The 27588-nt window shown below is 35.2% G+C and overlaps 1 protein-coding gene across 1 annotated transcript in view; it reads left to right on the top strand.

Moving 5' to 3' along the window:
• Positions 1-27588, top strand: part of nckipsd (NCK interacting protein with SH3 domain) — a gene marked incomplete at its 5' end in the record, with an annotated part of 52167 nt that overhangs the window by 18762 nt on the left and 5817 nt on the right. The window contains 9 exons of the mRNA XM_079592231.1: positions 2728-2840; positions 3437-3638; positions 7649-7724; positions 7863-8446; positions 11504-11674; positions 11780-11866; positions 25728-25866; positions 25954-26034; positions 26124-26252. Of these exons, the coding sequence (XP_079448357.1) occupies positions 2728-2840; positions 3437-3638; positions 7649-7724; positions 7863-8446; positions 11504-11674; positions 11780-11866; positions 25728-25866; positions 25954-26034; positions 26124-26252 (1582 nt within the window). The remainder of the gene's footprint in view (positions 1-2727; positions 2841-3436; positions 3639-7648; positions 7725-7862; positions 8447-11503; positions 11675-11779; positions 11867-25727; positions 25867-25953; positions 26035-26123; positions 26253-27588) is intronic.

Raw genomic sequence — 27588 nt, 5'->3', positions numbered from 1 at the left:
TGTGTTTAAATCATCCTACAAAAAAAAAGAGTTGCCAACAAGCTGTCGGAGAGCCGTGTTATCCTTACTGCCAAAGAAAGGTGATCTTGGTTTTTTAAAGAACTGGAGACCAGTGGCAATTTTGTGTACCGACTATAAAATTTTAGCAAAATGTCTTTCAAACAGATTGAAATTGTTTTTAGAACATATAGTGAATGAATATCAAACTTATTGTATTCCTGACAGAACGATAATGGATAACCTTTTTTTTGTTCGTGACATCATAGATATTGCAAAAAGGGATGAGGACAAAGTTGGAATAATTGCAATTGATCAGGAGAAGGCATTCGACAGAGTCAGTCATTTTTATTTGTTTAGTTCCCTTAAAGCTTTTGGTTTTGGTGATCTTTTTATTTCATGGATTAAACTGCTATACTCTGATGTCTCTACAATGTTGAAGGTTGGTGGAGGGCTAAGTCAACCAGTGTCAGTACGAAGAGGTATTAGACAAGGTTGTCCTTTGTCAGGAATGCTATATTGTTTAGCCATCGAACCTATGCTTAGACAATTGGGGAAACATTTGGATGGTTTGCTAATTGAAGGACAAAAAGTTAAACCTAAGTTTTCTGCCTACGCTGATGACGTTACAGTGTTCATCAAAAACAAAAGAGATGTGATTGTTTTAGAAGAAGTTTTAAAAAAGTATGAAAATGCCTCTTTAGCAAAGGTAAACTGGGGAAAAAGTGAAGGCTTCATCTTAGGAAATTGGTCTGAAGAGGAGCCACCAGTCTTACCAGGAGGTGTGGAATGGGGTAAAGAAGGCCTAAAGATTTTAGGTATTTATTTAGGAACTGAGAATTATATCCAGAAGAACTGGGAAGGAATGAATGATAAGATGTGTGATCGTTTGTCACGGTGGTCATGGATCCTGCCTCAGTTATCTTTTAGGGGGAGAGTCTTGGTCGCAAACAATCTGGCTTCTTCAGCACTCTAAGCTAAATGTGTTGAATCCACCTGATGAAGTAGTTCATTCACTACAGAAGAAAATTAATGATTTCTTTTGGTCCGGCCAGCACTGGGTAAAATCTGCCATCTTATATCTACCAGTCAGTGAAGGTGGACAAGGCCTAATAGATATAAAGAGCAGAATCAAGGCCTTCAGGCTGCAGACTGCACTGAAATTGCTGTACTCTGAAAAAATCTGTTGGGCTGATACAGCTTGTTCCTTATTACGTAGCATGAATTGTTTTAAATATGATTTTAATCTGTTTTTAATCAGTTTGAAGGACATGGCATGGAATGATTCATCTTCATTTTATAAATCAGTTTTGAAAGTGTGGAGTTCTGTCTTTCAAATAAGGAGAGATTCGAATCTTGAAGGTTGGATAAAGAATGAACCACTCTTTAACAATCCTTTGGTACAAGCAAATGTGCTGAAAATGAAACGTTTGCAAACATCTATGGTGAGAGCAGAATGCACATGTTTGTCGAATCTAAAGATTGGGAACAAGTGGAAGAGTCCCCAAGAACTGTGTAGTTTGACGGGAATTAAGTCTGTTAGATTTATGGAAAAAGTGATGAAGGAAATTTTCTCAGTTCTTCCTTCTATTTACAGACAAAGTATTAAAGGAAATCAACAAGAGGATGAAATGAAAGAATGTTTTCCAAAACTTCAGATTTCAATGATAGTAGATGAAGAATCAATTCTTTTTTTCTGTATACCTGAACTGAATTTGTTTGAAGATGTTTCAAAGAAAGCTTTGTATTTATCATGTGTGAAGGTCTCTCATCAATCTGAACTGAAGAATTGTAAAATATCAAAGTGGTTGGAGGTGTTTGGACAGGACTCCTCTCCTAAGAGATGGTGGAGGTGTTTGGACAAGTCACCTATAGAAAAGCGCACAGCTGATCTTCAGTGGAGGATTGTGCTTTCAGCAATTGCGACTAATAGATACCTGGCACGTGTTGACCCCACTGTGGGGACAGAGTGTAATTTTTGTGGTCATGAAGAAACTTTAAAGCATCTGTTTTTAGATTGTTCTAGGCTGAATGTTTTGTTTCAGATTTTAAAGGGTTGGCTTAGAACACTTGGAGAGGATATGAATGAAAATATGTTTATATTCGGCCCAAAATATATTACAACAGATAAGAAAAGAATTTCTTTAGTCAATTTTTTAATTGGTGAAGCTAAGCTGGCAATATGGATCACAAGAAAAAATAAGCGGATAGGTAGTGGAACAATTGAACCTGAGCTTATTTTAAAGGCTTTTGTATCTGCAAGGATTAAAGCAGAATTTGCTTTTTTCAAATTAACAAAAAATGTGGTTGCATTCAGTGAGTTTTGGGGACAAGCAGAAGTGTTGTGTGTGGTTGACCAAGAGGAAACTGTATTCCTAAATCTGTAATTTTTATTTTTTATTTTTTTGTATGTTTTTTTTTTTTTGTGAATGTATATGGTTTTGATGTTTAATGTACGTATGTTTTTATGTGTGATAAGGCCATTTTGTATGGCTATTGTATGGCGATGATGTTTTTAAAAAAAACAAAACACCTTTATTAATCTTCGTGAATAAAGAGTTGTTAAAAGTCAAAGTCTCTCTCTCTCTCTCTCTCTCTCTCTCTCTCTCTCTCTCTCTCTCTCTCTCTCTCTCTCTCTCTCTCTCTCTCTCTCTCTCTCTCTCTCTCTCTCTCTCTCTCTCTCCTCTCTCTCTCTCTCTCTCTCTCTCTCTCTCTCTCTCTCCTCTTCAGGCTCCAGAGCAGGATGAGGTGCTGCAATCCATTGATCGAGCGATTGAAGCCATTCATAATGTGGCCATGACCAATGCAGGCAAATACAACCTGGAGCAGAGAGACGTCCTGCAGTGAGTCACACATACACACACACACACACACACACACACACACACACACACACACACACACACATACACACACACACACACACACACACACACACACACACACACACACACACACACACACACACACACACACACACACACACACACACACACACACACACACACACACACACACACACACACAGACAGACAGACACACACACACACACACACACACACACACACACACACACACACACACACACACACAGACAGACAGACAGACACACACACAGACACACACACACAGACACACACACAGACACACACACACACACACACACACACACACACACACACACAGACAGACAGACAGACACACACACAGACACACACACACACACACACACACACACACACACTGGTCAAATATATTCTTATGCTTTATTGATATTTTTTATTATAGTTTAATAATTCTATATTATATAACTTATTTTTTATATTATGTTTATATTTTTATATTATATTTTGTTAAACATTTTTATGTTATTTTCCATGTTTTATTATATATTTCTCTTCTATATAATGTTCTCTTGCATATTCTGTATATTTGGCAGGAAGTTGATCCACCACAGGAAGGAGACGCTGTCCCGCAGAAGCCCGACTCCATGCGAACACAAGCCGAAACTCCCAGCATCCTCCAGTGAGGTCTCCCTGAGCCGCACACCTCAGCCTCCCAACGGCCTGAGTCGAGCCCAGAGCTGCCAGGCCAGCGAGCCGATGTCCGAGCGCACCGCTAGTGTTCCTGCACTGTATCAGGTACAGCCGCGCGGAAGCCTTCTCCTGAGTCCGCGCTGAGAGATCACACTGCAGTTCCTCCACTGGCCACTAGAGATCACACTGCAGTTCCTCCACTGGCCACTAGAGAGATCACACTGCAGTTCCTCCACTGGCCACTAGAGATTACACAGCAGTTCCTCCACTGGCCACTAGAGATCACACTGCAGTTCCTCCACTGGCCACTAGAGATCACACTGCAGTTCCTCCACTGGCCACTAGAGATCACACTGCAGTTCCTCCACTGGCCACTAGAGAGATCACACTGCAGTTCCTCCACTGGCCACTAGAGATTACACTGCAGTTCCTCCACTGGCCACTAGAGATTACACTGCAGTTCCTCCACTGGCCACTAGAGATCACACTGCAGTTCCTCCACTGGCCACTAGAGATCACACTGCAGTTCCTCCACTGGCCACTAGAGATCACACTGCAGTTCCTCCACTGGCCACTAGAGATTACACTGCAGTTCCTCCACTGGCCACTAGAGATCACACTGCAGTTCCTCCACTGGCCACTAGAGAGATCACACTGCAGTTCCTCCACTGGCCACTAGAGAGATTACACTGCAGTTCCTCCACTGGCCACTAGAGATTACACTGCAGTTCCTCCACTGGCCACTAGAGATCACACTGCAGTTCCTCCACTGGCCACTAGAGAGATCACACTGCAGTTCCTCCACTGGCCACTAGAAAGATCACACTGCAGTTCCTCCACTGGCCACTAGAAAGATCACACTGCAGTTCCTCCACTGGCCACTAGAGAGATCACACTGCAGTTCCTCCACTGGCCACTAGAAAGATCACACTGCAGTTCCTCCACTGGCCACTAGAGAGATCACACTGCAGTTCCTCCACTGGCCACTAGAGAGATCACACTGCAGTTCCTCCACTGGCCACTAGAGAGATCACACTGCTGTTCCTCCACTGGCCACTAGAGAGATCACACTGCAGTTCCTCCACTGGCCACTAGAGATTACACAGCAGTTCCTCCACTGGCCACTAGAGATCACACTGCAGTTCCTCCACTGGCCACTAGAGAGATCACACTGCAGTTCCTCCACTGGCCACTAGAGAGATCACACTGCAGTTCCTCCACTGGCCACTAGAGAGATCACACTGCAGTTCCTCCACTGGCCACTAGAGAGATCACACTGCAGTTCCTCCACTGGCCACTAGAGAGATCACACTGCAGTTCCTCCACTGGCCAATAGAGATTACACAGCAGTTCCTCCACTGGCCACTAGAGAGATCACACTGCAGTTCCTCCACTGGCCACTAGAGAGATCACACTGCAGTTCCTCCACTGGCCACTAGAGATCACACTGCAGTTCCTCCACTGGCCACTAGAGAGATCACACTGCAGTTCCTCCACTGGCCACTAGAGAGATCACACTGCAGTTCCTCCACTGGCCACTAGAGATTACACAGCAGTTCCTCCACTGGCCACTAGAGATCACACTGCAGTTCCTCCACTGGCTATTAGAGAGATCACACTGCAGTTCCTCCACTGGCCACTAGAGAGATCACACTGCAGTTCCTCCACTGGCCACTAGAAAGATCACACTGCAGTTCCTCCACTGGCCACTAGAGATTACACAGCAGTTCCTCCACTGGCCACTAGAGATCACACTGCAGTTCCTCCACTGGCCACTAGAGAGATCACACTGCAGTTCCTCCACTGGCCACTAGAAAGATCACACTGCAGTTCCTCCACTGGCCACTAGAGATCACACTGCAGTTCCTCCACTGGCCACTAGAGAGATCACACTGCAGTTCCTCCACTGGCCACTAGAGAGATCACACTGCAGTTCCTCCACTGGCCACTAGAGATCACACTGCAGTTCCTCCACTGGCCACGAGAGATCACACTGCAGTTCCTCCACTGGCCACTAGAGAGATTACACTGCAGTTCCTCCACTGGCCACTAGAGATCACACTGCAGTTCCTCCACTGGCCACTAGAGATCACACTGCAGTTCCTCCACTGGCCACTAGAGAGATCACACTGCAGTTCCTCCACTGGCCACTAGAGATTACACTGCAGTTCCTCCACTGGCCACTAGAGATCACACTGCAGTTCCTCCACTGGCCACTAGAGATCACACTGCAGTTCCTCCACTGGCCACGAGAGATCACACTGCAGTTCCTCCACTGGCCACTAGAGAGATTACACTGCAGTTCCTCCACTGGCCACTAGAGATCACACTGCAGTTCCTCCACTGGCCACTAGAGAGATCACACTGCAGTTCCTCCACTGGCCACTAGAAAGATCACACTGCAGTTCCTCCACTGGCCACTAGAGATTACACAGCAGTTCCTCCACTGGCCACTAGAGATCACACTGCAGTTCCTCCACTGGCCACTAGAGAGATCACACTGCAGTTCCTCCACTGGCCACTAGAGAGATTACACTGCAGTTCCTCCACTGGCCACTAGAGAGATTACACTGCAGTTCCTCCACTGGCCACGAGAGATCACACTGCAGTTCCTCCACTGGCCACTAGAGAGATCACACTGCAGTTCCTCCACTGGCCACTAGAGATCACACTGCAGTTCCTCCACTGGCCACTAGAGAGATCACACTGCAGTTCCTCCACTGGCCACTAGAGAGATCACACTGCAGTTCCTCCACTGGCCACTAGAGAGATTACACTGCAGTTCCTCCACTGGCCACTAGAGAGATTACACTGCAGTTCCTCCACTGGCCACTAGAGAGATCACACTGCAGTTCCTCCACTGGCCACTAGAGAGATTACACTGCAGTTCCTCCACTGGCCACTAGAGAGATCACACTGCAGTTCCTCCACTGGCCACTAGAGAGATCACACTGCTGTTCCTCCACTGGCCACTAGAAAGATCACACTGCAGTTCCTCCACTGGCCACTAGAGAGATCACACTGCAGTTCCTCCACTGGCCACTAGAGATTACACTGCAGTTCCTCCACTGGCCACTAGAGAGATCACACTGCAGTTCCTCCACTGGCCACTAGAGAGATCACACTGCAGTTCCTCCACTGGCCACTAGAGAGATCACACTGCTGTTCCTCCACTGGCCACTAGAAAGATCACACTGCAGTTCCTCCACTGGCCACTAGAAAGATCACACTGCAGTTCCTCCACTGGCCACTAGAGATTACACTGCAGTTCCTCCACTGGCCACTAGAGAGATCACACTGCAGTTCCTCCACTGGCCACTAGAGAGATTACACTCTAGTTCCTCCACTGGCCACTAGAGATCACACTGCAGTTCCTCCACTGGCCACTAGAGAGATTACACTGCAGTTCCTCCACTGGCCACTAGAGAGATCACACTGCAGTTCCTCCACTGGCCACTAGAGAGATCACACTGCAGTTCCTCCACTGGCCACTAGAGATCACACTGCAGTTCCTCCACTGGCCACTAGAGAGATTACACTGCAGTTCCTCCACTGGCCACTAGAGAGATTACACTGCAGTTCCTCCACTGGCCACTAGAGAGATCACACTGCAGTTCCTCCACTGGCCACTAGAGATCACACTGCAGTTCCTCCACTGGCCACTAGAGAGCGGCGGCAGAAGAGACTCATAGACCCGCATGTTAATCTCCTCAACTCTACAGCAGAACACACATGTTCACAGTCTGGAGCTAGAAGTGCTTCTGCTCTATAGAGCTGATGTTGCTCTTCATGACGACTGTGAGGGGGGTTTATAACTCATCCGTTTAAATTATATTAAGCCTTACAGTTCTGCATAATTAAGGGCGTGGCCACTTGAGTGACAGGTGGATTGCGGCTGATGTCACTACTAGCCGTTTGTCTGTTAGCGTTAGCGTCACCTTAGCTAATCCGCCTCGCCGCTCATGTTCGTTTATCCGGGAGTGACACTTTGGACTTCAAAAATGCTCTTAAGAAGCCGACGGGTGACGTCACGTACACTACGCCCATATTTGTATAGTCTGTGGGTACAGCAGACGCCCTGCGCTGTGTGTGCTGATACTGTGTCTCTGTCGCAGGTTCCTCCTCAGCCTCGTCGAGCGGTGCCCATAACTCCGCCTCCTCCGGAGAAACACCGGGAGTTACGACACATCGGTGGGTGTCGGAGAACAACTCGCATTTGACGTTATGCTGCACACACCTGAGTGACTGAACCTCTCTCTCTCTCTCTCTCTCTCTCTCTCTCTCTCTCTCTCTCTCTCTCTCTCTCTCTCTCTCTCTCTCTCTCTCCAGACCCGGAAGTGCCAACGAGCGTTTCCTCAACAAGCCCCGCTCCCAGCTCTGTACCTCCTGCTGGACCCTCTCTATCTATCAGCTCCGCCTCCTTAGACTCTGGCTCCTCCCACTCAGGCGTGTCCTCAGATGTCAGTCTTCCCAGCATCAGCAGCACTCCGCCCCCTGTGCCAAAACGAGGCAAGGCTCCGCCCCCTCCTCTGCCTGACCGTTCCCCACAGGAGGAGCCTTCGAAAATCAGCCTTGCACCTCAACTGATCAGCACACAGGCTCTGCCCCCTTCCGAAAAGAGGCCGGCGCCTCAGCCAATCAGTCCACAGTCTGCCGCCGAACGCCAATCAGACGTGGAGTGGCCACAGGCCCCGCCCTCTGAGTCTCTCAGCCCCCTTGGTAGCCCCACCCAGTCCTCAGCCGTTCCCACGACGATCGGACCAGAGTTGATTGAACTGGTGCGCAAAAACACCAACCTTAGTTACGAGCTGTCACGGGTTGCCGTGGGCGTGGTCGTGGGACACCTGCAGAGCGCCCTGCCGACGGCGGCTTCTCACCTGGAGCAGGTGCTGCTGTCATTGGTGGAGAGTAAGGTTAGTGGCTCAATAGCTCACCCCTGGACTCATCTATAACAATAACTCTAACGAGAACTATACCGAGAACTATACCAATAACTCTAATGAGAACTATAACTACACCTAGAACTGTAACAATAACTCTAACGAGAACTATACCGAGAACTATACCAATAACTCTAACGAGAACTATACCGAGAACTATACCAATAACTCTAACGAGAACTATAACTACACCTAGAACTGTAACAATAACTCAAACGAGAACTATACCGAGAACTATACCAATAACTCTAACGAGAACTATACCGAGAACTATACCAATAACTCTTAACGAGAACTATAACTACACCTAGAACTGTAACAATAACTATACCTATAACTCTGATAACTATAACACACCCATAACTATGACAATAACTATAGTTATAACCATAACTGTTTGCGATAACTATATTACCATCCACACAATGTAAAATATTGTTCTGTTTATTATAGTTAATGTTATCGTAATAGTTATCGTCATAGTTATCGTTAGTTATCGTTACTGCTATAGGATAAATATCGTTATAGTTATAGGTATAGTTATCGTTAGTTATCGTTACTGCTATAGGATAAATATCGTTATAGTTATTGTTATAGTTATAGGTATAGTTATCGTTATACGTATAGATATCGTTATAAGTATAGTTATCGCTATAAGTATAGTTATCGTTATACATATAGAAATCGTTATAAGTATAGTTATCGTTATACGTATAGATATCGTTATAAGTATAGTTATCGTTATACGTATAGATATCGTTATAAGTATAGTTATCGTCATACATATAGATATCGTTATAAGTATAGTTATCGTTACAACTATTGTAATAGCTATCGTTATAAGTATAGTTATCGTTATACGTATAGAAATCGTTATAAGTATAGTTATCGTTATAAGTATAGTTATCGTTAAAAGTATAGTTATCGTTATAATTATAGTTATCGTTATACGTATAGATATCGTTATAAGTATAGTTATCATTATAGGTATAGTTATCGGTATAGGTATAGATATCGTTATAAGTATAGTTATCGTTATACGTATAGAAATCGTTATATGTATAGTTATCGTTATACGTATAGATATCGTTATAAAGTATAGTTATCGTTATAAGTATAGTTATCGTTACAGCTATTGTAATAGTTATCGTTATAGCTATTGTAATAGTTATCGTTATAAGTATAGTTATCGTTACAGGTATAGTTATCGTTATAGGTATAGTTATTGTAATAGTTATCGTTATAGGTATAGTTATCGTTATAGGTATAGTTATTGTAATAGTTATCGTTATACGTATAGTTATCGTTATAAGTATAGTTATCGTTATAAGTATAGTTATCGTTATAGGTATAGTTATTGTAATAGTTATAGTTATACGTATAGTTATCGTTATATGTATAGATATCGTTATAAGTATAGTTATCGTTATACGTATAGAAATCGTTATAAGTATAGTTATCGTTATAAGTATAGTTATCGTTATAATTATAGTTATCGTTATAGGTATAGTTATCGTTATAAGTATAGTTATCGTTATAGGTATAGTTATCGGTATAGGTATAGATATCGTTATAAGTATAGTTATCGTTATACGTATAGAAATCGTTATACGTATAGTTATCGTTATACGTATAGATATCGTTATAAGTATAGTTATCGTTATAAGTATAGTTATCGTTACAGCTATTGTAATAGCTATCGTTATACGTATAGTTATTGTAATAGTTATCGTTATAAGTATAGTTATCGTTATAAGTATAGTTATCATTATAAGTATAGTTATCGTTATAATTATAGTTATCGTTATACGTATAGATATCGTTGTAAGTATAGTTATCGTTATAGGTATAGTTATCGTTATAAGTATAGTTATCGTTATACGTATAGAAATCGTTATACGTATAGTTATCGTAATACGTATAGATATCGTTATAAGTATAGTTATCGTTATAAGTATAGTTATCGTTATAGCTATTGTAATAGTTATCGTTATAGCTATTGTAATAGTTATCGTTATAGGTATAGTTATTGTAATAGTTATCGTTATACGTATAGTTATCGTTATAAGTATAGTTATCGTTATGTGTACAGATATCGTTATAAGTATAGTTATCGTTATACGTATAGAAATCGTTATACGTATAGATATCGTTATAAGTATAGTTATCGTTATAAGTATAGTTATCGTTACAGCTATTGTAATAGTTATCGTTATAGGTATAGTTATCGTTATAGGTATAGTTATCGTTATAGGTATAGTTATCGTTATCGTTATACGTATAGAAATCGTTATACGTATAGATATCGTTATAAGTATAGTTATCGTTATAAGTATAGTTATCGTTACAGCTATTGTAATAGTTATCGTTATAGGTATAGTTATCGTTATAGGTATAGTTATCGTTATAGGTATAGTTATCGTTATAAGTATAGTTATCGTTATAGGTATAGTTATCGTTATAGGTATAGTTATCGTTATAGGTATAGTTATCGTTATAAGTATAGTTATCGTTATAGGTATAGTTATCGTTATAAGTATAGTTATCGTTATAGGTATAGTTATCGTTATAGGTATAGTTATCGTTATAAGTATAGTTATCGTTATAGGTATAGTTATCGTTATAAGTATAGTTATCGTTATAGGTATAGTTATCGTTATAAGTATAGTTATCGTTATAGGTATAGTTATCGTTATAGGTATAGTTATCGGTATAAGTATAGTTATCGTTAAGGTATAGTTATCGTTATAAGTATAGTTATCGTTATAGGTATAGTTATCGTTATAGGTATAGTTATCGTTATAAGTATAGTTATCGTTATAAGTATAGTTATCGGTATAAGTATAGTTATCGTTATAGGTATAGTTATCGTTATAAGTATAGTTATCGGTATAAGTATAGTTATCGGTATAAGTATAGTTATCGTTATAGGTAAGTAAGCAGGTGCTGCTGTCATTGGTGGAGAGTAAGGTCAGTAGCTCCTCCCTCCCTCACCTGTGCTCAGCCAGTGATGCGCTGGTGTCTCCTCAGGATCAGCGGTCGGCGCTCCCGCTAGGACAGGTGTGTCACGACGAGCAGCGGCTGCAGGTGATCTTCGGGGATCTGGCGCGTCACCGTGACGACTCTCAGCAGCGCAGCTGGGCGCTGTACGAAGATCACGCGCTCATCGCATGTTACCTGGAGGAGTTACTGCAGATACTGGTGAGACGCACTTAATAATATGATAAACCTCGACCCTTCACAGCACAAGCGGTTTGCAGAATAAATATTTTATATTCATATCATAATTCTGCTCGTTTCTTCCAGACTGACGCAGATCCTGAGGTGTGTAAGAAGATGTGTCGTGTGAACGAGTTCGAGGCGGTTCTGTCGCTGGTGTCGTACTATCAGATGGTGAGTCCCCTGCTGATGCATCATGGGAGATAATTAAGGCCCATTCACACGATACCTATAACTTGGGCTTATAGCAATAACTGTTACGATAACTATAATAATAACTATACCAATAACTCTAACGATAACTATAATGTTAACTACACCTATAACTACATCTAAAACTATAACCATAACTATAACTGTAGCTAAAGCAATAACTGTAACGATAACTTGAACGATATCTATAACTATACCTATAAATATAATAACCACAACAATAACTACACCTAGAACTGTAACTAACTATAATGATAACTGTAACAATAACTATTGTTATAACCACAACTGTTTGCAATAACTATAAAGATGACTACAACGTACAATATCGTTCTGTTTATTATCGTTATACTAAATGTTATTGTATAGCTATCGTTATTGTTACATCGTTATCGTTACAGTTATTGTTATTGTTACAGTTATCGTTACAGTTATAGTTACAGTTATCATTATAGTTATCGTTACAGTTACCATTATAGTTATCGTTATAGTTATCGTTACAGTTATTGTTACAGTTATCATTATAGTTATCATTATAGTTATCGTTATAGTTATCGTTACAGTTATTGTTACAGTTATCATTATAGTTATCATTATAGTTATCGTTATAGTTATCGTTATAGTTATCGTTATTGTTGTTACAGTTATCGTTACAGTTATCATTCTAGTTATCGTTACAGTTATTGTTACATCGTTATCGTTACATCGTTATCGTTACAGTTTTTGTTATTGTTACAGTTATCGTTACAGTTATAGTTACAGTTATCATTATAGTTATCGTTACAGTTACCATTATAGTTATCGTTATAGTTATCGTTACAGTTATTGTTACAGTTATCATTATAGTTATCATTATAGTTATCGTTACAGTTATCGTTACAGTTACCATTATAGTTATCGTTATAGTTATCGTTACAGTTATCGTTACAGTTACCATTATAGTTATCGTTATAGTTATCGTTACAGTTATTGTTACAGTTATTGTTACAGTTATCATTATAGTTATCATTATAGTTATCGTTATAGTTATCGTTATTGTTGTTACAGTTATCGTTACAGTTATCATTATGGTTATCGTTACAGTTATTGTTACAGTTATCATTATAGTTATCGTTACAGTTATCGTTATAGTTATCATTATTGTTGTTACAGTTATTGTTACAGTTATCATTATAGTTATCGTTACAGTTATCGTTATAGTTATCATTCTAGTTATCATTATAGTTATCGTTATTGTTGTTACAGTTATTGTTACAGTTATCATTATAGTTATCGTTACAGTTATCGTTACAGTTATCGTTACAGTTATTGTTACAGTTATTGTTACAGTTATCGTTACAGTTATCATTATAGTTATTGTTACAGTTATCGTTACAGTTATCGTTACAGTTATTGTTATTGTTACAGTTATCGTTACAGTTATCATTACAGTTATTGTTACAGTTATCATTATAGTTATCGTTACAGTTATTGTTATTGTTACAGTTATCGTTACAGTTATCATTACAGTTATTGTTACAGTTAGTTACAGTTATTGTTATTGTTACAGTTATCATTATAGTTATCGTTACAGTTATCATTACAGTTATTGTTACAGTTATTGTTACAGTTATTGTTATTGTTACAGTTATCGTTACAGTTATCATTACAGTTATTGTTACAGTTATTGTTACAGTTATCATTATAGTTATCGTTACAGTTATCGTTACAGTTATTGTTATTGTTACAGTTATCGTTACAGTTATCATTACAGTTATTGTTACAGTTATTGTTACAGTTGTCATTATAGTTATCGTTACAGTTATCGTTACAGTTATCATTACAGTTATTGTTACAGTTATTGTTACAGTTATCATTATAGTTGTCGTTACAGTTATCGTTACAGTTATCGTTACAGTTATTGTTACAGTTATTGTTACAGTTATTGTTACAGTTATCGTTACAGTTATCATTATAGTTATTGTTACAGTTATCGTTACAGTTATCGTTACAGTTATCGTTACAGTTATCGTTACAGTTATTGTTACAGTTATTGTTACAGTTATTGTTATAGTTATCATTATAGTTATCGTTACAGTTATCATTATAGTTATCATTATAGTTATTGTTACAGTTATCGTTACAGTTATCATTATAGTTATCATTATAGTTATTGTTATAGTTATCATTATAGTTATCGTTACAGTTATCATTATAGTTATCGTTATAGTTATCGTTACAGTTATTGTTACAGTTATTGTTATAGTTATCATTATAGTTATCGTTACAGTTATCATTATAGTTATCATTATAGTTATCGTTACAGTTATCATTATAGTTATCGTTACAGTTATCATTATAGTTATTGTTACAGTTATCATTACAGTTATCGTTACAGTTATTGTTACAGTTATTGTTACAGTTATTGTTACAGTTATCATTATAGTTATCGTTATAGTTATCGTTACAGTTATTGTTACAGTTATCATTATAGTTATCATTATAGTTATCGTTACAGTTATCATTATAGTTATCGTTATAGTTATCGTTACAGTTATCATTATAGTTATTGTTATAGTTATCATTATAGTTATCGTTACAGTTATCATTATAGTTATCATTATAGTTATCGTTACAGTTATCATTATAGTTATCGTTACAGTTATCATTATAGTTATTGTTACAGTTATCATTACAGTTATCGTTACAGTTATTGTTACAGTTATTGTTACAGTTATTGTTACAGTTATCATTATAGTTATCGTTATAGTTATCGTTACAGTTATCATTATAGTTATCGTTATAGTTATCATTATAGTTATCGTTACAGTTATCATTATAGTTATCGTTACAGTTATCATTATAGTTATCGTTATAGTTATCGTTACAGTTATCATTATAGTTATTGTTATAGTTATCATTATAGTTATCGTTACAGTTATCATTATAGTTATCGTTACAGTTATCATTATAGTTATCGTTACAGTTATCATTATAGTTATCGTTATAGTTATCGTTACAGTTATCATTATAGTTATTGTTACAGTTATCATTATAGTTATCATTATAGTTATCGTTACAGTTATCATTATAGTTATCGTTACAGTTATCATTATAGTTATCGTTACAGTTATCATTATAGTTATTGTTACAGTTATCATTACAGTTATCGTTACAGTTATTGTTACAGTTATTGTTACAGTTATTGTTACAGTTATTGTTACAGTTATCATTATAGTTATCGTTATAGTTATCGTTACAGTTATTGTTACAGTTATCATTATAGTTATCATTATAGTTATCGTTACAGTTATCATTATAGTTATCGTTATAGTTATCGTTACAGTTATCATTATAGTTATTGTTATAGTTATCATTATAGTTATCGTTACAGTTATCATTATAGTTATCGTTACAGTTATCATTATAGTTATCGTTACAGTTATCATTATAGTTATTGTTACAGTTATCATTACAGTTATCGTTACAGTTATTGTTAGTTATTGTTACAGTTATTGTTACAGTTATTGTTACAGTTATTGTTACAGTTATCATTATAGTTATCGTTATAGTTATCGTTACAGTTATTGTTATAGTTATCATTATAGTTATCGTTACAGTTATTGTTACAGTTATTGTTACAGTTATCATTATAGTTATCGTTACAGTTATCATTATAGTTATTGTTACAGTTATCATTACAGTTATCGTTACAGTTATTGTTACAGTTATTGTTACAGTTATTGTTACAGTTATCATTATAGTTATCGTTATAGTTATCGTTACAGTTATTGTTATAGTTATCGTTATAGTTATCGTTACAGTTATCGTTACAGTTATCGTTACAGTTATTGTTACAGTTATCATTATAGTTATCATTATAGTTATCCTTACAGTTATCATTATAGTTATCGTTATAGTTATCGTTACAGTTATTGTTACAGTTATTGTTACAGTTATCATTATAGTTATCATTATAGTTATCGTTATAGTTATTGTTATTGTTACAGTTATCGTTACAGTTATCATTATAGTTATCGTTACAGTTATCGTTACAGTTATAGGTATAGTTATCGTTACAGTTATCGTTACAGTTATTGTTACAGTTATCATTATAGTTATCGTTATAGTTATCGTTACAGTTATCGTTACAGTTATCGTTACAGTTATCGTTACAGTTATAGGTATAGTTATCGTTAGTTATTGTTACAGTTATTGTTACAGTTATCATTATAGTTATCGTTATAGTTATCGTTACAGTTATTGTTACAGTTATTGTTACAGTTATCGTTACAGTTATCATTATAGTTGTCGTTATAGTTATCGTTATCGTTACAGTTATTGTTAGTTATTGTTACAGTTATTGTTACAGTTATTGTTACAGTTATCATTATAGTTGTCGTTATAGTTATCGTTAGTTATTGTTACAGTTATCATTATAGTTGTCGTTATAGTTATCGTTACAGTTATTGTTACAGTTATTGTTACAGTTATCGTTACAGTTATCGTTACAGATATCGTTACAGTTATCCTTACAGTTATTGTTACAGTTATCGTTACAGTTATTGTTACAGTTATCGTTACAGTTATTGTTACAGTTATTGTTACAGTTATCATTATAGTTGTCGTTGCAGTTATTGTTACAGTTATCATTATAGTTGTCGTTACAGTTATCGTTACAGTTATTGTTACAGTTATCGTTACAGTTATTGTTACAGTTATCGTTACAGTTATCATTATAGTTGTCGTTGCAGTTATTGTTACAGTTATCATTATAGTTGTCGTTACAGTTATTGTTACAGTTATCGTTACAGTTATCTTTACAGTTATCATTATAGTTGTCGTTACAGTTATTGTTACAGTTATCGTTACAGTTATCATTATAGTTGTCGTTACAGTTATTGTTACAGTTATCATTATAGTTGTCGTTACAGTTATCGTTATAGTTGTCGTTACAGTTATCGTTACAGTTATCGTTACAGTTATCGTTACAGTTATCGTTACAGTTATCGTTACAGTTATCGTTACAGTTATTGTTACAGTTATTGTTACAGTTATTGTTATAGTTATCATTATAGTTATCGTTACAGTTATCATTATAGTTATCATTATAGTTATTGTTACAGTTATCGTTACAGTTATCATTATAGTTATCATTATAGTTATTGTTATAGTTATCATTATAGTTATCGTTACAGTTATCATTATAGTTATCGTTATAGTTATCGTTACAGTTATTGTTACAGTTATTGTTATAGTTATCATTATAGTTATCGTTACAGTTATCATTATAGTTATCATTATAGTTATCGTTACAGTTATCATTATAGTTATCGTTACAGTTATCATTATAGTTATTGTTACAGTTATCATTACAGTTATCGTTACAGTTATTGTTACAGTTATTGTTACAGTTATCATTATAGTTATCGTTATAGTTATCGTTACAGTTATTGTTACAGTTATCATTATAGTTATCATTATAGTTATCGTTACAGTTATCATTATAGTTATCGTTATAGTTATCGTTACAGTTATCATTATAGTTATTGTTATAGTTATCATTATAGTTATCGTTACAGTTATCATAGTTATCATTATAGTTATCGTTACAGTTATCATTATAGTTATCGTTACAGTTATCATTATAGTTATTGTTACAGTTATCATTACAGTTATCGTTACAGTTATTGTTACAGTTATTGTTACAGTTATTGTTACAGTTATCATTATAGTTATCGTTATAGTTATCGTTACAGTTATTGTTACAGTTATCATTATAGTTATCATTATAGTTATCGTTACAGTTATCATTATAGTTATCGTTATAGTTATCGTTACAGTTATCATTATAGTTATTGTTATAGTTATCATTATAGTTATCGTTACAGTTATCATTATAGTTATCATTATAGTTATCGTTACAGTTATCATTATAGTTATCGTTACAGTTATCATTATAGTTATCGTTACAGTTATCATTATAGTTATTGTTACAGTTATCATTACAGTTATCGTTACAGTTATTGTTACAGTTATTGTTACAGTTATTGTTACAGTTATTGTTACAGTTATCATTATAGTTATCGTTATAGTTATCGTTACAGTTATTGTTACAATTATCATTATAGTTATCATTATAGTTATCGTTACAGTTATCATTATAGTTATCGTTATAGTTATCGTTACAGTTATCATTATAGTTATTGTTATAGTTATCATTATAGTTATCGTTACAGTTATATTATAGTTATCGTTACAGTTATCATTATAGTTATCGTTACAGTTATCGTTACAGTTATCATTATAGTTATCATTATAGTTATCGTTACAGTTATCATTATAGTTATCGTTACAGTTATCATTATAGTTATTGTTACAGTTATCATTACAGTTATCGTTAAAGTTATTGTTACAGTTATTGTTACAGTTATTGTTACAGTTATTGTTACAGTTATTGTTACAGTTATCATTATAGTTATCGTTATAGTTATCGTTACAGTTATTGTTATAGTTATCATTATAGTTATCGTTACAGTTATTGTTACAGTTATTGTTACAGTTATCATTATAGTTATCGTTACAGTTATCATTATAGTTATTGTTACAGTTATCATTACAGTTATCGTTACAGTTATTGTTACAGTTATTGTTACAGTTATTGTTACAGTTATTGTTACAGTTATCATTATAGTTATCGTTATAGTTATCGTTACAGTTATTGTTATAGTTATCGTTATAGTTATCGTTACAGTTATCATTATAGTTATCATTATAGTTATCCTTACAGTTATCATTATAGTTATCGTTATAGTTATCGTTACAGTTATTGTTACAGTTATTGTTACAGTTATCATTATAGTTATCATTATAGTTATCGTTATAGTTATTGTTATTGTTACAGTTATCGTTACAGTTATCATTATAGTTATCGTTACAGTTATCGTTACAGTTATAGGTATAGTTATCGTTACAGTTATCGTTACAGTTATTGTTACAGTTATCATTATAGTTATCGTTATAGTTATCGTTACAGTTATCGTTACAGTTATCGTTACAGTTATCGTTACAGTTATCGTTACAGTTATAGGTATAGTTATCGTTAGTTATTGTTACAGTTATTGTTACAGTTATCATTATAGTTATCGTTATAGTTGTCGTTATAGTTATCGTTAGTTATTGTTACAGTTATCGTTACAGTTGTCGTTATAGTTATTGTTACAGTTATCGTTACAGTTATCATTATAGTTGTCGTTATAGTTATCGTTATCGTTACAGTTATTGTTAGTTATTGTTACAGTTATTGTTACAGTTATTGTTACAGTTATCATTATAGTTGTCGTTATAGTTATCGTTAGTTATTGTTACAGTTATCGTTACAGTTGTCGTTATAGTTGTCGTTATAGTTATCGTTACAGTTATTGTTACAGTTATTGTTACAGTTATCGTTACAGTTATCGTTACAGATATCGTTACAGTTATCCTTACAGTTATTGTTACAGTTATCATTATAGTTGTCGTTACAGTTATCGTTACAGTTATTGTTACAGTTATCGTTACAGTTATTGTTACAGTTATCGTTACAGTTATCATTATAGTTGTCGTTGCAGTTATTGTTACAGTTATCATTATAGTTGTCGTTACAGTTATTGTTACAGTTATCGTTACAGTTATCTTTACAGTTATCATTATAGTTGTCGTTACAGTTATTGTTACAGTTATCGTTACAGTTATCATTATAGTTGTCGTTACAGTTATTGTTACAGTTATCATTATAGTTGTCGTTACAGTTATCGTTATAGTTGTCGTTACAGTTATCGTTACAGTTATCATTGTCTTTACAGTTATCGTTACAGTTATCGTTACAGTTATCGTTACAGTTATCGTTACAGTTATCATTATAGTTGTCGTTACAGTTATCGTTACAGTTATTAATACAGTTATCGTTACAGTTATCGTTACAGTTATCATTATAGTTGTCGTTACAGTTATTGTTACAGTTATTGTTACAGTTATTGTTACAGTTATTGTTACAGTTATCATTATAGTTATCGTTATAGTTATCGTTACAGTTATTGTTACAGTTATCATTATAGTTATCATTATAGTTATCGTTACAGTTATCATTATAGTTATCGTTATAGTTATCGTTACAGTTATCATTATAGTTATTGTTATAGTTATCATTATAGTTATCGTTACAGTTATCATTATAGTTATCGTTACAGTTATCATTATAGTTATCGTTACAGTTATCATTATAGTTATTGTTACAGTTATCATTACAGTTATCGTTACAGTTATTGTTAGTTATTGTTACAGTTATTGTTACAGTTATTGTTACAGTTATTGTTACAGTTATCATTATAGTTATCGTTATAGTTATCGTTACAGTTATTGTTATAGTTATCATTATAGTTATCGTTACAGTTATTGTTACAGTTATTGTTACAGTTATCATTATAGTTATCGTTACAGTTATCATTATAGTTATTGTTACAGTTATCATTACAGTTATCGTTACAGTTATTGTTACAGTTATTGTTACAGTTATTGTTACAGTTATCATTATAGTTATCGTTATAGTTATCGTTACAGTTATTGTTATAGTTATCGTTATAGTTATCGTTACAGTTATCGTTACAGTTATCGTTACAGTTATTGTTACAGTTATCATTATAGTTATCATTATAGTTATCCTTACAGTTATCATTATAGTTATCGTTATAGTTATCGTTACAGTTATTGTTACAGTTATTGTTACAGTTATCATTATAGTTATCATTATAGTTATCGTTATAGTTATTGTTATTGTTACAGTTATCGTTACAGTTATCATTATAGTTATCGTTACAGTTATCGTTACAGTTATAGGTATAGTTATCGTTACAGTTATCGTTACAGTTATTGTTACAGTTATCATTATAGTTATCGTTATAGTTATCGTTACAGTTATCGTTACAGTTATCGTTACAGTTATCGTTACAGTTATAGGTATAGTTATCGTTAGTTATTGTTACAGTTATTGTTACAGTTATCATTATAGTTATCGTTATAGTTATCGTTACAGTTATTGTTACAGTTATTGTTACAGTTATCGTTACAGTTATCATTATAGTTGTCGTTATAGTTATCGTTATCGTTACAGTTATTGTTAGTTATTGTTACAGTTATTGTTACAGTTATTGTTACAGTTATCATTATAGTTGTCGTTATAGTTATCGTTAGTTATTGTTACAGTTATCATTATAGTTGTCGTTATAGTTATCGTTACAGTTATTGTTACAGTTATTGTTACAGTTATCGTTACAGTTATCGTTACAGATATCGTTACAGTTATCCTTACAGTTATTGTTACAGTTATCGTTACAGTTATTGTTACAGTTATTGTTACAGTTATTGTTACAGTTATCATTATAGTTGTCGTTGCAGTTATTGTTACAGTTATCATTATAGTTGTCGTTACAGTTATCGTTACAGTTATTGTTACAGTTATCGTTACAGTTATTGTTACAGTTATCGTTACAGTTATCATTATAGTTGTCGTTGCAGTTATTGTTACAGTTATCATTATAGTTGTCGTTACAGTTATTGTTACAGTTATCGTTACAGTTATCTTTACAGTTATCATTATAGTTGTCGTTACAGTTATTGTTACAGTTATCGTTACAGTTATCATTATAGTTGTCGTTACAGTTATTGTTACAGTTATCATTATAGTTGTCGTTACAGTTATCGTTATAGTTGTCGTTACAGTTATCGTTACAGTTATCGTTACAGTTATCGTTACAGTTATCGTTACAGTTATCGTTACAGTTATCGTTACAGTTATTGTTACAGTTATTGTTACAGTTATTGTTATAGTTATCATTATAGTTATCGTTACAGTTATCATTATAGTTATCATTATAGTTATTGTTACAGTTATCGTTACAGTTATCATTATAGTTATCATTATAGTTATTGTTATAGTTATCATTATAGTTATCGTTACAGTTATCATTATAGTTATCGTTATAGTTATCGTTACAGTTATTGTTACAGTTATTGTTATAGTTATCATTATAGTTATCGTTACAGTTATCATTATAGTTATCATTATAGTTATCGTTACAGTTATCATTATAGTTATCGTTACAGTTATCATTATAGTTATTGTTACAGTTATCATTACAGTTATCGTTACAGTTATTGTTACAGTTATTGTTACAGTTATCATTATAGTTATCGTTATAGTTATCGTTACAGTTATTGTTACAGTTATCATTATAGTTATCATTATAGTTATCGTTACAGTTATCATTATAGTTATCGTTATAGTTATCGTTACAGTTATCATTATAGTTATTGTTATAGTTATCATTATAGTTATCGTTACAGTTATCATAGTTATCATTATAGTTATCGTTACAGTTATCATTATAGTTATCGTTACAGTTATCATTATAGTTATTGTTACAGTTATCATTACAGTTATCGTTACAGTTATTGTTACAGTTATTGTTACAGTTATTGTTACAGTTATCATTATAGTTATCGTTATAGTTATCGTTACAGTTATTGTTACAGTTATCATTATAGTTATCATTATAGTTATCGTTACAGTTATCATTATAGTTATCGTTATAGTTATCGTTACAGTTATCATTATAGTTATTGTTATAGTTATCATTATAGTTATCGTTACAGTTATCATTATAGTTATCATTATAGTTATCGTTACAGTTATCATTATAGTTATCGTTACAGTTATCATTATAGTTATCGTTACAGTTATCATTATAGTTATTGTTACAGTTATCATTACAGTTATCGTTACAGTTATTGTTACAGTTATTGTTACAGTTATTGTTACAGTTATTGTTACAGTTATCATTATAGTTATCGTTATAGTTATCGTTACAGTTATTGTTACAATTATCATTATAGTTATCATTATAGTTATCGTTACAGTTATCATTATAGTTATCGTTATAGTTATCGTTACAGTTATCATTATAGTTATTGTTATAGTTATCATTATAGTTATCGTTACAGTTATATTATAGTTATCGTTACAGTTATCATTATAGTTATCGTTACAGTTATCGTTACAGTTATCATTATAGTTATCATTATAGTTATCGTTACAGTTATCATTATAGTTATCGTTACAGTTATCATTATAGTTATTGTTACAGTTATCATTACAGTTATCGTTAAAGTTATTGTTACAGTTATTGTTACAGTTATTGTTACAGTTATTGTTACAGTTATTGTTACAGTTATCATTATAGTTATCGTTATAGTTATCGTTACAGTTATTGTTATAGTTATCATTATAGTTATCGTTACAGTTATTGTTACAGTTATTGTTACAGTTATCATTATAGTTATCGTTACAGTTATCATTATAGTTATTGTTACAGTTATCATTACAGTTATCGTTACAGTTATTGTTACAGTTATTGTTACAGTTATTGTTACAGTTATTGTTACAGTTATCATTATAGTTATCGTTATAGTTATCGTTACAGTTATTGTTATAGTTATCGTTATAGTTATCGTTACAGTTATCATTATAGTTATCATTATAGTTATCCTTACAGTTATCATTATAGTTATCGTTATAGTTATCGTTACAGTTATTGTTACAGTTATTGTTACAGTTATCATTATAGTTATCATTATAGTTATCGTTATAGTTATTGTTATTGTTACAGTTATCGTTACAGTTATCATTATAGTTATCGTTACAGTTATCGTTACAGTTATAGGTATAGTTATCGTTACAGTTATCGTTACAGTTATTGTTACAGTTATCATTATAGTTATCGTTATAGTTATCGTTACAGTTATCGTTACAGTTATCGTTACAGTTATCGTTACAGTTATCGTTACAGTTATAGGTATAGTTATCGTTAGTTATTGTTACAGTTATTGTTACAGTTATCATTATAGTTATCGTTATAGTTGTCGTTATAGTTATCGTTAGTTATTGTTACAGTTATCGTTACAGTTGTCGTTATAGTTATTGTTACAGTTATCGTTACAGTTATCATTATAGTTGTCGTTATAGTTATCGTTATCGTTACAGTTATTGTTAGTTATTGTTACAGTTATTGTTACAGTTATTGTTACAGTTATCATTATAGTTGTCGTTATAGTTATCGTTAGTTATTGTTACAGTTATCGTTACAGTTGTCGTTATAGTTGTCGTTATAGTTATCGTTACAGTTATTGTTACAGTTATTGTTACAGTTATCGTTACAGTTATCGTTACAGATATCGTTACAGTTATCCTTACAGTTATTGTTACAGTTATCATTATAGTTGTCGTTACAGTTATCGTTACAGTTATTGTTACAGTTATCGTTACAGTTATTGTTACAGTTATCGTTACAGTTATCATTATAGTTGTCGTTGCAGTTATTGTTACAGTTATCATTATAGTTGTCGTTACAGTTATTGTTACAGTTATCGTTACAGTTATCTTTACAGTTATCATTATAGTTGTCGTTACAGTTATTGTTACAGTTATCGTTACAGTTATCATTATAGTTGTCGTTACAGTTATTGTTACAGTTATCATTATAGTTGTCGTTACAGTTATCGTTATAGTTGTCGTTACAGTTATCGTTACAGTTATCATTGTCTTTACAGTTATCGTTACAGTTATCGTTACAGTTATCGTTACAGTTATCGTTACAGTTATCATTATAGTTGTCGTTACAGTTATCGTTACAGTTATTAATACAGTTATCGTTACAGTTATCGTTACAGTTATCATTATAGTTGTCGTTACAGTTATTGTTACAGTTATTGTTACAGTTATTGTTACAGTTATCGTTACAGTTATCATTATAGTTGTCGTTACAGTTATTGTTACAGTTATCGTTACAGTTATCATTATAGTTGTCGTTACAGTTATTGTTACAATTATTGTTACAGTTATTGTTACAGTTATAGTTACAGTTATCATTATAGTTGTCGTTAAAGTTATTGTTACAGTTAATGTTACAGTTATTGTTATAGTTATCGTTACAGTTGTCGTTACAGTTGTCGTTATAGTTATCGTTACAGTTGTCGTTACAGTTGTCGTTATAGTTATCGTTACAGTTATCGTTACAGTTATCGTTAGTTATTGTTACAGTTATCGTTACAGTTATCGTTACAGTTATCATTATAGTTGTCGTTACAGTTATTGTTACAGTTATTGTTACAGTTATCGCTACAGTTATTGTTACAGTTATCATTATAGTTGTCGTTACAGTTATCGTTACAGTTATCGTTACAGTTATCGTTAGTTATCGCTACAGTTATCGTTACAGTTATCGCTACAGTTATCGTTACAGTTATCGTTACAGTTATCGTTACAGTTATCGCTACAGTTATCGCTACAGTTATCATTATAGTTGTCGTTACAGTTATCGTTACAGTTATTGTTACAGTTATTGTTACAGTTATCGCTACATTTATTGTTACAGTTATCATTATAGTTATCGTTACAGTTATCGTTACAGTTATTGTTACAGTTATTGTTACAGTTATTGTTACAGTTATCGTTATAGTTATCGTTACAGTTATTGTTACAGTTATTGTTACAGTTATTGTTACAGTTATCGTTATAGTTGTCTTTACAGTTATCGTTACAGTTATCGTTACAGTTATTGTTACAGTTATTGTTACAGTTATCGTTACCTTTGTCGTTACAGTTATCGTTATATGTATAATTATTTGTTATTGTTAGGGTTATCATTAGTGTTCTAGTTGTCGTCCAGTTATAGTTAAGGGTACAGGTATAGTTAGTGTTCTAGTTGTCGTGGTTCTGTGTTGAGCGTCACTAACGCCCGTGATCGTTCAGGAGAACCGCGTGTCGCTGCGGCTGCTGTTGCTGAAGGTGTTTGGAGCCATGTGTGGTTTAGACCCCGCACTGATCTCCACACTCCTCAACTCTGTGCTGACCATGGAGCTGGCGAGAGACCTGCAGACACACACACACGGTCAGTCTCACACACACACACTCGCAGCTACAGTTACGGTTATGGCGTGTCTCTGCTCGTCAGCTGATGTGTGTGTTGTGTGTGCAGAGCATGAGAAGATGTGCTACAGTGCACTGCTGATGGCCATGGTGTTCTCCACGGGCGAGCAGATCCCGCTGCACCACTACGGTAAGAGACGCTGTGTGTGTGTGTGTGTGTGTGTGTGTGTGTGTGTGTGTGTGTGTGTGTGTGTGTGACGGTGTCTGTCTCTGTCTCAGAGCATCTGAACGCCACATTCCTGCAGTTCCTGCTGGATGTGATTGAGGACGGTTTGCCTTCCGATGCCACAGAGCAGCTCCCGGATCTCTTCATCAACCTGCTACTGGCCTACAACCTCCACCTGAGCGGTACACAACACACACTACACAACACACACACATCTCTTCATCAACCTGCTACTGGCCTACAACCTCCACCTGAGCGGTACACAACACACACTACACAACACAACACACACACATCTCTTCATCAACCTGCTACTGGCCTACAACCTCCACCTGCTTTCCGTCTATCAGCCTGTGTTCTCTGGGTGGTTATCTCTGGGTCGTTATCTCTGGGTCGTTATCTCTGGGTCGTTGTCTCTGGGTGGTTTTCTCTGGGTGGTTATCTCTGGGTGGTTATCTCTGGGTCGTTATCTCTGGGTCGTTATCTCTGGGTCGTTGTCTCTGGGTGGTTATCTCTGGGTGGTTTTCTCTGGGTGGTTATCTCTGGGTGGTTATCTCTGGGTGGTTATCTCTGGGTGGTTGTCTCTGGGTTGTTATCTCTGGGTGGTTATCTCTGGGTCGTTATCTCTGGGTGGTTATCTCTGGGTGGTTATCTCTGGGTGGTTGTCTCTCTCTGGGTGGTTATCTCTGGGTGGTTATCTCTGGGTGGTTATCTCTGGGTGGTTATCTCTGGGTGGTTATCTCTGGGTGGTTGTCTCTGGGTGGTTGTCTCTGGGTGGTTATCTCTGGGTGGTTGTCTCTGGGTGGTTGTCTCTGGGTGGTTGTCTCTGGGTGGTTATCTCTGGGTGGTTATCTCTGGGTGGTTATCTCTGGGTGGTTGTCTCTGGGTGGTTGTCTCTGGGTGGTTGTCTCTGGGTGGTTATCTCTGGGTGGTTATCTCTGGGTGGTTGTCTCTGGGTGGTTGTCTCTGGGTGGTTGTCTCTGGGTGGTTTTCTCTGGGTGGTTATCTCTGGGTGGTTGTCTCTGGGTGGTTGTCTCTGGGTGGTTATCTCTGGGTGGTTATCTCTGGGTGGTTGTCTCTGGGTGGTTGTCTCTGGGTGGTTGTCTCTGGGTGGTTATCTCTGGGTGGTTATCTCTGGGTCGTTATCTCTGGGTGGTTATCTCTGGGTGGTTATCTCTGGGTGGTTGTCTCTCTCTGGGTGGTTATCTCTGGGTGGTTATCTCTGGGTGGTTATCTCTGGGTGGTTATCTCTGGGTGGTTATCTCTGGGTGGTTATCTCTGGGTGGTTATCTCTGGGTCGTTATCTCTGGGTGGTTATCTCTGGGTGGTTATCTCTGGGTGGTTGTCTCTCTCTGGGTGGTTATCTCTGGGTGGTTATCTCTGGGTGGTTATCTCTGGGTGGTTATCTCTGGGTGGTTGTCTCTGGGTGGTTGTCTCTGGGTGGTTATCTCTGGGTGGTTGTCTCTGGGTGGTTGTCTCTGGGTGGTTGTCTCTGGGTGGTTATCTCTGGGTGGTTAT

The sequence above is a fragment of the Phoxinus phoxinus genome (assembly GCF_949152265.1).
Source record: "Phoxinus phoxinus genome assembly, chromosome: 20".
Taxonomy (NCBI): domain Eukaryota; kingdom Metazoa; phylum Chordata; class Actinopteri; order Cypriniformes; family Leuciscidae; genus Phoxinus; species Phoxinus phoxinus.
Note: the sequence above shows the minus strand (reverse complement) of the source record. Positions and strands in the feature narration are given on the sequence as shown.